The sequence below is a fragment of the Mastigoproctus giganteus genome, chromosome 7 (genome assembly GCF_048544385.1).
Source record: "Mastigoproctus giganteus isolate SK-2022 chromosome 7, ASM4854438v1, whole genome shotgun sequence".
Lineage (NCBI taxonomy): Eukaryota > Metazoa > Arthropoda > Arachnida > Uropygi > Thelyphonidae > Mastigoproctus > Mastigoproctus giganteus.
Window position 1 is genome coordinate 44634906 of NC_143581.1, and position 12209 is coordinate 44647114.

At 36.9% G+C, this 12209-nt stretch overlaps 1 protein-coding gene across 2 annotated transcripts in view; it reads right to left on the reverse strand.

Annotated features, from left to right (window-relative positions):
• The window catches only part of LOC150082857 (5-oxoprolinase), a 234998-nt gene that overhangs the window by 105447 nt on the left and 117342 nt on the right, over window positions 1-12209 (reverse strand). For both annotated transcript variants that reach the window (XM_090376873.1, XM_090376872.1), the window contains exon 22: window positions 10073-10174. In XM_090376873.1, the coding sequence (XP_090232999.1) occupies window positions 10073-10174 (102 nt within the window). The remainder of the gene's footprint in view (window positions 1-10072; window positions 10175-12209) is intronic.

Sequence of the window (12209 nt, forward strand, 5' to 3'; positions counted from 1 at the left end):
GTTAAGCTTTTCTCAAAAAAACCTTTTTCATCAATGCTTAGCATCAATAATAACCTGATCTCTAGATAAGGTTTGATTTCTCTAATTAAATAAAATTAACCTCCAGCTTTTCAACATATGGTATTACTCCAACAAAAAGTTGATTTTTTTAGCTCCTAGCATTACTTTTCTTCTGAACAACTAATAAACTTTATAAAAATCAACTATATCCTAACACAGAGTAATCCTTTCTCCTCTGAGTTACTCTGTGAAAGCGTACAGTTAAAACTTCACCATTCTTCCTCACTATTCTGATCCTTGGTGAGGAAAAAAGCCAATTTAGAATCCTATAATAAAATTTTATGGGCTTTTTTCACATAGTGACAAGCTAGTATCTCACTCAAAAACTAGGTTTCATGATCTTTTTCTGAAAAACTTGGATTTTCATCCCACAAAACAGTCAAACTGACCTTAGGATCCATGTAAATTTACAGACATAATATACTGATGCCTCATTACACTTAGCTGTCTTTGTGAAAATGCCGATCTACCTATCAACCAACCAATCCCAACCTGCTGCTACCCTAAAGACTTCCTAAAATTATAAACTCTATTTAAAAAATAACAAATTATTCAAGGGCTCCTGTCTTTCTGACTTAATCCACTTTTTATCCCTCAAACATTCCATTTCTGTTGCATGCCTTGTCTATAAATATTTCTATAGACAATGTCTTCTGAAGTGATCTCTATAATACTTTCACTAAAACACATGTCAAAACAATATAATGTACATGTTCTAGTTTCTGTTTAACCTTAAACCATAGTGACAAACTGAAAGCATGCATGCATCCATTGGTTCATTCCCCATTATTCAGATTCTTGAATTAATAGACTGAGACAATTTTGTGAGAACATTGACAAAGACAAATTTATTAATCTAAAGACATATTTTTAGTTTATTTAACTATTGTTTCTTCACTCAGGTGATTTTTTAAACAAATAATAAAGAACTCAATATCACAAGAAAACTTTCTAGAAGAAAATGAATTGCAAACATTTTACATCAGCAACTAACAAATTAGCAACAAGCAACTCAAGGTGAAAAGGAATACAGACTCTGGTTTTATATTTTCAACTTTTTTCAATGTTGCAAACACAAACTGCAAACAAAACTCATCATTAATCTTAAGCACAAAAAAAAAAAAAAAAATGTATAATAATAATGAACTTTGACAAACAATTCACCAGAATTACAGCCATTTTTACACTTCACTATAAACCCATAGTTAAAATTACTCCATAATTTCACTCTGTTCTTTTTCTCTAGCATGTGAACCATCCTGTTGCTCTAGAGCAAATCAATGTCTTTTTTTTTAGCTCCTAGCATTACTTTTCTTCTGAACAACTAATAAACTTTATAAAAATCAACTTACTTACTCACAGCTTAGTGACAGAAAATGCAAGTTTCACAGTGAACTTTCAATGCTGTGAGAGTGTATTTCCTTTTTACAATAAGTGTGCATTTTTTGAAGCATAACTTTAGCGAAAAGGATTAAAACTGTAAATATACTATTATTCTTTTATGTTTAGTGATATTAATTTCGCATTGTAATACAACTTCAACAACTAAACAGCTATATTAATATAATGCAACAAAAACAAAATACAATAATGGGTAACAATATATGGCCTCCATAGCCGAGTGGGCAGGAGCGGGAGTGCAGTAGCACACGCTCTTTGAGTAGACCGGGGTTCAAGCCCCTGACTGCTGAATACGGTCGATCTGCCAACCTGCACTGGACCAGCGTGGCAGATTATGGTCCATTTCCCTCAGCATGAATTGTTGAGGAGGCTTCCATCCTGCAGTGGGTTGATAATGGCTGCACTTTACTTTTTTTATATCACCATTTTTAACTTGTGGAAGAAATCATTTTTAACTTCAAGTATAACTTTCAGCAATTATTGAACTCAAGAATTCACTTCTTCCACAACATCGTTTCCTCTGATTTTTGAATTTAAAACTCACCAGGCTAATTTTATTCTTCTTCTTTGTTTATCCCTTTTATCTTTTGTTCTCAGAAACAAATGTTACTCGTAAAAGGTAGAACCTTCTTCCGTACATATTCTCTAAGAATTACAACCTTCATAAATCCCAATCTTATGTTAATAAGTTCCATTTAATGATAAGTTCCAACATGCCAAAACTAAGAATACTGGAAGTTTAACAATCCTTGAATGGTTGAGATTAGTATGAAAAACCTATTTGGAACAAAATTATTCTTGCTCTTCTGAACACTTAATTGTATATATTTAGTATAAAAGCTTAATGGAAATATTAAGGTATTGGAGAAAATTGGATACGCCTGTATTCTGATAAAACAGGGACCAACATATTCTCTGTCAATTTTGAAAAATAATATAAAAAAAAAAGTGACAAGAATCCAACCTAAAACTGAAGGTACTTTGGAAAGTAAACAACCCTATATCACTAATAATGTTATTAGTCATACTCTGAACCAGACACAGGCTATCTGTTGCATTCTACTGCAATAAAATTATGCTAGAAGACATAAAAAGTTGATGCTTTCTGTTTTTATGTATAAGTAACAATAACAGACAATTTTTGCACTTGCAGCAACTCATATGTCAAGATTGATGATGAGGCATTTTTCAAACTGTCTATTCTTGTTAACACAGCATATGTTGAATGCTTGAGTTCATTTCGCACACAGGAAATAGATTATTAATAATCTGAAAATAAATCTGAAAAGAAATAGTTAAAAGTTAACTGAAAAGAAAAACTAATAAATTTTAATATTTAGAATTAAAACAATAAAATATATATAAATATATACATATACTGTATATATAAACGATAGAAGGTTATGCTTTTAGTATGGAGAGAAAACAGCAGGTAGTGTAATCAACCAATGGGTTATCTAAAATGGAAAGGCAGTCATAAAATAACACAATTCAAATCTGCAACACAGAAAGTCAAAAATATTATAAGTACTTAGTGCTGTACTTCAGATGATTTCAACATCATTAAAATAATATTTTTGACTTTCTGTGTTGCAGGTTCGAATTGTGTTATTTTATGACTGCCTTTCCATTTTAGCTAACCCATTGGTTGTTTACACTACCTGCTGTTCTCTCTCCATACTAAAAGCATAACCTCCTATCATTTATTTATTTATAGTCATTGGGTGCCTTCTACTCTACATAGTAGTAACCCAGGTCTATATTCCTTCATATATTTCTCTTATTACAACTCCTGTTCCTATTACTTCTATTCCATAACATATATATACAGGGTGTCTCGAAAATACACGGCATAACTTCAGGAATGAGTTCCTCATACAAATATGACAATAAAAATATTTTATATCAACACAGTTCCGGAAATTCTTGGTTCCCGAGTTATTAACTGGAATGTCTTATCTCCCACATGTGATTTCCTTCATCACAAGGTACTGACAGAATCTGGTGGTTTTCCATTCCGACCGTGTACTCAAATCAGGAGCAAGCGGATATGCACTTTATGTATGGTTTGGCAGACAGCAGTGCTCTGGAGGCTCGTTGTTTGTACCATGAAAAGTTCCTGGAATGAAGATCTCCAGACAGGAAAAATTTTGAAGGTATCCATCGCCGCCTTTGTGAACATGGGACCTTTACACCTCGTGCTGCCGACAGAGGATGACCAAGATCTATGACTCCTGAAGTAGAGGAGGAGATTTTGGATGTTATACATGCCACTCCTGGAATCAGCATACGCAGAATAGCAATACAACTGGCTGTTCAACGTTCGACTATTTGGAGAGTGTTGCGAGAACACCAACTGTATCCTTACCATCTGCAATGGGTACAGGCCTTGTCACCTGCAGATTATCCTACGCGAGTAATGTTCTGCCAGTGGTTCTTGCAGCAGTGTGGTACAACTCCTCACTTTCCTGCCTTAGTGATATTCACAGATGAAGCACAGTTCACACGAGACGGAATCCAAAACTTTCACAATCAGCATGTATGGGCTGAGGAAAACCCACATGCAATTCTTCCATAACATCACCAACAGCGGTTCAGCCTCAACATCTGGGCGGGTGTTTCTGGTGATAAGTTATTTGGACCCCATGTACTTCCAAACAAACTCACAGGGCAGGCATACAGAAACTTTCTGGAAAACAACATGACTGATTTCTTGGACGACATGCCACTGATCATTCGTCAACAAGCACATTTCACGCACGATGGCGCTCCTGCACATTTCAGCCACCTAATGTGCCATTACCTGAACAGAAGGTTTCCTGGTTGGTGGATAGGTAGAGGTGGACCAACTGCCTGGCCTCCACACTGACCTTATTTAAACCCACTAGATTTCTTCTTGTGGGTCCATTTAAGGTCATTGGTGTATTCGACTCCGGTAGCTGATTTGGAAACTCTCCGCAATCGAATTGTGGCAGGTTGTGAGACAACGAAACATGCCAGGAATTTGGCATCGTCTTCGCGAGTCCATGAGACATCGATGTGAGGCCTGTATTCAGGCAGAAGGTGGACATTTTGAACAATTACTATAAGGTGATGTGAACAGTTAAGTATCATAGACAGACCTTCAAAACTTGGAAACCAAGCATTTCCGGAACTATGTTGATATAAAATATTTTTATTGTCTACGTATGAGGAACTCATTCCTGAAGTTATGCCATGTATTTTTGAGACATCCTGTATATATATATATATATATATATATATATATATATATATATATATATATATAAATAAAAATAAAATAATAAAGATTTGACACAGGTCTAAACCTTGTAGTAATATAGCTTAGTTAGAATAAAAAGCCTAGTAGTATCCGTGATTACCTCCCTGAACATTTCCCATTTACAGGTGGTAATATCTTCAGTTAGTTCCACCGAAAAGAATTTAAAAAATTATCTAAGACTACTGTAGCCATCTTTACGAAAGCAAAAATTCCTTCTCTTTACCCTTCACAGTAGTTATTTCTTTAAGTGAATCCCACATTGATATATTTTGATCGCAGACAACTAGTGGTTCATTTTTATATGTGGAGATACTTAAAGCATAATGTGTTAACTGCCTATAATCAGGTCACGAGTACTGCTTTCTCTCATTGCCTCTTTAGCATGTTGGTGTGCAGAAAAGTCATTTGATAAATAAAGAAAGGCTCTGATACTGTATGAGTGACCAATTTTTGTGAAAAAATTGGTCACTCATACTGTTTATGCAAAAATTTTTGAACTCCCACTTTATAACTATCTTAGTTCTTACCTTCATCCTTTTATTAATAATTATCAGTATACTTTTCTTCCCAAGAAATCAACTGTTTCAAGTCTGGCCTTGTTCTCTCATTTACTACAAACTAATTTGGACAAAGGAAATTAAATTGATTTGCCTTTCCTTGATATTTCACATATATTTGACTCTGTCCACATTGATCTTCTGCTCTTCAAGCTTTCATCTTATGGCCTACAATCCCTTTTACTGGATTTGCTTGATTCACTGCTTAGAAATCGCAAAATATCCGTAATAATTGTTGGTACTTCATCAACTCCATTTATTGTTTTGCAAGGTGTTCCTCAAGGCTCACCCTTGGGTCTGCTCTTCTTTATTGGTTACACTAATGATCTGTCAACTTTATTTCAATCCATTAATGGATTGAAATAATGATCTGTCAACTTTATTTCAATCCATTAATGTTGAGTAGCAACAATGCAGATGATATTAAACTTCACAGTTATTTATTCTTCAACTGACAGAGATGAACTCCAGTCCTGTCATATAGTGTAGTTTTTGACCAGTATGAACTAATATTTGATAGGTCCCTGTCTATCAATGACTCTCCAAGACATGAATTAAAAGTCATTATTTAACAATAAATTTTATACAATGTACAGAGCTAATCTGCATGTTGCTACATAGATTTTTTATGTACTTTTCCTTCATATCTGTTGTTGTTATTGTTATTTGGGTTTTAGGAGCATTAGCAACTAAGGCCATATTACTCCGGGGATATGCGGTGGTCATTCCCTGACCATTCCGCATCCTCCGTATTTGGTGGTCACAGGCTCAAACCCCGGTCTAATCAAGAAGCGTGTGCTACGCACTGCTGCTCCTGCCCACCTGGCTATGGAAGTGCCCTTCATATCTGTTGGAAAATGGGTGCAGAAAACAGCAACAAGATTGGTGAGAGGAGCAAAAGAATGTTATTATCAGGAAAGGCTTCAGTTTTGCAAATTGCAGCATCTGGAGACCAGGCACCTACAAGAAGATCTGATTAAGTTGTTTAAAGCCTAGAATGGATTGAATAAGCTCAATGCTGACAGAATCCTTCCCCTTGCTCGGAGGTGGCATAAATTCAAAATGAGGAAGGATGGTTGTTGTATGTGCAGAAATTTGCCTTCAGTCAGAAGGTGGTTGACTGTTGGAACAAATTCCCATCTGGTGTTGTGGAGGTGGGTCTGAGTGGCATCATGTTTCCAATATTCCTTATAATGTTTGCATTTGATGACTTAACCAACAGTTCAAATTCCTTGAATTTATTTACTATACTCCTAACATTAGTGTACAATGCATGTACACATGTACCTACTTTTCTTCTTAGTAACTCTAACACAGCCAAAATATTTGCTTTTTTTTGAAGACCCCACCCCAGAAGACCCGGTAATCTCCCACTCCTTGCTTTTCAGGCTGTATGTGCAAGTTTGTTTGTTTGTTATTTGGTTTTTAGGAGCATTAGCAACTAAGGCCATATTGCTCCAGGATATGCGGTGGTCATTCCCTGACCTTCAGCATCTTCTGTATTTGGTGGTGATGGGCTTGAACCCCAGTCTAATCAAGAAGCATGTGCTACACACTGCTACTCCTTCCCACCTGGCTACAGAGGCGCCGCATGTGCAAGTCCCAATATATTCAGTGCAAGAATCAATTTTTGCAATTGCCACTAAACTATTCGTGTGTGTATCCTCCCAAAGCAGCAGTTTCCTGACCCAACTAACGCTGCCTCAACAGCAATAGCAAATATTCTTGTGCCTCTTCTATTTAAGTGTGTCCCATTCCTATAAAAACAATCTCTCCTGTTAACAAGCACAGGCCATGCTGAGAAAAATTCTATCTCATGAGCCTTGCACAGTGTCTCCAGGGCTAAAATGATTAACAGAGATCTCATCATGTATTTCCTTCTATGGTGTCTGAGCAGAATTTTGGACACTTTCAAATTCAATTCTAGATTGTGTTTTTCTCAATACTGCTCTACTGCCTGCTAAGTAAATCTTCAGCTCCCCTATTCTTAATATCATTGGTACCAACATATACAACTATATGTCCTTTTGAACCCTTAAAAGATGACAGCTGCTTTATGTCATCAACTTTTGCACATGGCAGACATATCCTGGTCCTATTCCACCTATCCTTTTTTTACACAGTATCTTTTCTGTTTCCCTAACAATAGTTACCAACTATAGCTAATTCCTGTGGAGACAGAGATCCCTGCCATTGAGGACGTCACTCTGCTGTCTGATGCTCAAGTGTGGGCTCTAGTATTGAAATGGGCAGTTGAGTGCTTGACGGGTCCCTTATTTCAATTGCTTCAAGGGTATCAACCGTATTCTTCAGGGCACCTCCATAGCCAGGTGGGCAGGAGCAGCAGTGCGTAGTACACGCTTTTTGATTAGACCGGGGTTCGAGCCCGTGACCACCAAATACGGAGGATGCGGAAAGGTCAGGGAATGACCACCACATATCCTGGAGCAATATGGCCTTAGTTGCTAATGCTCCTAAAAATCAAATAACAAACCTATTCTTCAAGCCCTTATATAAGCTTATCAGAATGCTGAATTTATGCTTAATCTCCTCACACCCTTTGCAATGAAAACACACAAAGGAATCTCCTTTGGCTGTATTATATCCTGCTACAGATAACTTTGCAAATAAGCAATAAGAAGTACATTGGATAAAGCCATGATTAGCAGAACTGCCTTTAGCAATTCTCCTCCCCTCAACCTCTGCTGTAGTTTGAAGCATGACTTTAATTGAAATTTAAAATTAAAAATGCCACAATAATAATGCTACACTATTCACAGTTTTGAAAGAGTAGTACATACTACTATAAAATTACATTACCTATCATTATACAGCTATAGTAGAAAAACACATTCACATTTGTTGTAAATTTACAGCTTACGAACTTAATAAAACACTTCTAATATTAATTTTCAGTACAATAAACAGATTTACTTAGATTTCAGTAATTTCTTGGACAAAGTTATTGTTTTGGATAAATAGTTGGTAGAGTGGAATGAAACGAGAGAGTAGTTATGAATAGCCACTGCTCTTGTTGGACTAATATTATAGGTGGAATCCCCCCCCCCCAGGGTTTGGTGCCAGAGCCTTCATTGTTTCTAATATTTATTAAAAATACTGATGCTGGTATTTCAAGTTCAAGGTGTAATTTTGCAGATAATAAAAAGGTAAGTAGGGTGGTTTATGACATTAATCAGGATATGTTCAAGCTTACTTCAATGCGATCTGAATAAACTAAATAAATATGCTGAAAAATGGCAACTAGGGTTTAAAATTTACGCCACATCTTCAATATTGCATACAGGTTTGGAAACCTCATTTTAAGAAGGATGTAGGTCTGTTGGAACGGATGTAATGAACAGCAACAAGATTAGTCAAGGGGCACAAAAGAGTATGCTTACTAAGTAAGACTTGGGTTCTAAAAACTACTACTTTTAATAGGTATCTGCAAAGAGATCTAACTGACATGATTAAGGCTTTAAATGGATTGAGTAAACTAAATACTGATGGCATCCTTACTCTTTCTCACACAATTTAAATTGGAAAAGGATGGATGCAGGATAGATGTACATAAATTTGCTTTCAGATAGTGATAAATTAACCGCTGTAATAAATTTCCACCTGGTGTTGAGGAAGTAGATAGTCTAAATAAATCTGAAGAATTGGACATATTATTAGAAGAGAATGGGCAAACCAAATGAGCAAATTTTATTTTATAGCTGATTCCATATAAGTTTGCTTCCTTGCATATTTTTTCCATTACTAACATCTCCAGTACACTTATTTGATGGGTGATCATTCACACAGCTATCCCCCATTATAATATATTTCTAATGTATTCTAATATAGATGCACATACTAACATTTAGATGACCACAAAATTTTTTCTTAATTTATTTTAACTAATATTTACTAATATACACTCTGTGTGTGTATACAAAGTATATATATCACTTCTTCTTCTTCTTTTGATGCCTTCTCCTACTGGAGGTTGGCAATCACCACACTACTTTCTGTCTTGGGCAAGATGAAAAAGATCCTCAGCTGATCTGCCAGTCCAGTTGCAGACCTAGCCACATTCACCAGTTTCCCAGCTTCATATTAGGTTCTAATGTTCCTATTTTTCCTAATGAAAGTTTTTGCCACCCAGGAATTCTTAGCACCCCTGTCCCATTTAAAGGATGCCAGGGACTCGTGGCCATCTCCCTTGTTGTACTAGCCATGATGATTATTCTTGGGAAGCAAAGTGCAGTAGTTTCTCCTTGCTATCTGCACTGCAGTACTTCAGCTGTATATGATGGTTCGACTGAGCCTGAAGTAATCCGAAAACAAGCTGGAATGAAGTCCGGAATATATATACACAAGTATTATTCAATTAGTTTTGCACTATTTAATTTTTTTTTTTTTTTTTTTCAATCTTCAGTGAGGAAGTGCTATTATCTCTCTTCCTCTCTCAATCAGGCTAGCCAGGTGGCTAATAATGTCCAATATATTAATGATTTTTGAATTTTCTTAAACATATTTTCATGGTGGTTTGTATAGGCTTGGTCCCAATGAATAAATTTTAAATATATATCACTAGTTACTAATTTCTGATTCACAATAAGCATTATATCCTTATTAGTAATCTAAAATACCAAGTGAAGCAGCACCTAGCATTAATTTTTTAAAAAACATGGAAACATAAAATATCATACCTTTATACATTTCCTTTATCTAAAATTTTCTTTCTAAATTTAAAAGTTTTCACATATCCAAAGAATAATCTTACTGGCGTTATAACAGTGAGATCAGGTAAATGGCTTCCTCCAGCAGAAGGATGATTTGATAAAATGACATCCCCAGGGTTAATATTTTTTCCCAGATGCCTCATCTAAAGAGTAAAAAAAACATGATTAATGTCATTAACTTATATTTAGAATCCATGATTTGAATCATAATGATATATGCTATACTGCCAAAAGTAACTCAACACCTGCATATTTCAATAATCTTTTACAGATGCAATATTTAATAAATTGTTAGCCTGTTTAGCCTTAATATCACACTTCATGCGGCGCCTCCGTAGCCAGGTGGGCAGGAGCAGCAGTGCATAGCACATGCTTGATCAGACCAGGGTTCGAGCCCATGACCACCAAATACGGAGGATGCGGAAAGGTCAGGAAATGACCACCGCATATCCCCGGAGCAATATGGCCTTAGTTGCTCCTAAAAAAAACCAAATAACAATAACACACTTCATGCTCACAGTTAACTCTGAACCAATTTTTTTATAACAGAAAGGCAGTATTTTGGCCAATTCCTCCTTTTATGAATTGGTCAATTCATCTAATGATTGCAAGTGTGTTGGGTCAGCCCAAAGCTGATGTAAAGTGTAAAGTGTGCTAGTTGTCTGACGGCACTGGGGGTTTCCCCCATCTCCGTGTTGTATCCTTTGTAAGTGACACAGAACTCTGTGGAGGCCAGAAATTTAAAAAGTGTGCGAAGAGTGGTTTGTTGTGTAGTGTTATGTTCTGTTGTTTCTCTGACCATTTAGCCATTGGGCCCACTGTTGCCCACACTTTGCCACAAGGAGGCAGGTCAGACGCCCAGTAGATTATTTAAGTACTCTGGCAGGTCCTGCCATCTATTTTCCGAGGATTTCAGTGGCAAGGCCTATAAAAAAAGGGAGGGGGGAGGTGAACACTAGAATTTGTAAAGGCAGAAAGAGGTTGAATTTTTTGATGCTGATTACAATTTGGCAGCATTGTTAGGGGCATACTCAGTTGGTTTAGTTAGAGTGTGTGTGGGGGAGACTGAAAAGAAACAGGTAGAAGGATGGGGACGATAGAGTAGGCACCCCCAAAGAGGTCAGTAGGGACAAGCCCCATCAGGCTCAGGGGAGGGAGGAGACAGAGACCCGTCTCCTACCTCCCCTGCCTGGGGGTGGGGTTTTAAAGGGAACCGGGTTAGAGTACCCAGTTCAGTTCGGCAAATGGTGTGTTGGCAGTAAAGCTACAGTACGTCTTCATCGGTGATGGTTGTCAGGTCCATGTCTTGTTGAATCTGGTAGGAAGGTCAAACTGGCCATCCTTTTTTTTTTTTTTTTTTTTTGATTTGGTAGTTGTTGGCGCATCGGCTTCTGTGGCCATATTGCACCTCCCAAGGTTTTTGCAGTACTTTGATCCAAGCCCGAGGCGGGAATCGAACCCGCGACCTTTGGGTTGCCGGGTAGGTACTTTACCCACTCGGCTAGCCCGGTCGGCCTGCTCATCCTGCTCTGGCTGTGGGATACATTAGCTGGCAGTGGGGAACCCACCAAGTGAGGGGGGGGGGAGACACACACATTTGCTTCATTCATAATCCGCATTCTCACTCTACTTGCATTCTATTTTTATACTTTTTTTTTTCTTATAGTTTATAATATTTATTTATTTTTCTCCCATGTTAGGTTATATATATATATATATATTTTTTTTTTTTTCACTCACTCATCCATCTCTTTCTCACACATCATGGGATGCAATTGGTGTGTAATAATGTAATTTAAATACTAATGCTTAATAATTAAACTAAATAAGAAATAATATAAAAGTTTAAAACTAGGGTTAGTGTGAACTTCACTTTAACATTTACGGTTTGTGTTCTTTTTCTCACACACTTACACTCTCATTCATTCTTCTGGCTTTCATTTCATTTGTTCGACTCTCGCTTTCTGCACTGCACTTTCTGGGCACCTCAACTTACTATTATTTTTCAGTTGTGGTGCAGGCCTAGCCCAAACCTGATGTTCTAGCATCAGCCCAAACCTGATGTTCTAGTTCACCCCCAAGGTATTCAGTAGGGTCAAGATCAGGACTCTATGCAAGCCAACAAAGCTTTTAGCCGACCGGGCTAGCCAGGTGGGTAAAGTGCCTGCCTGGCAACCC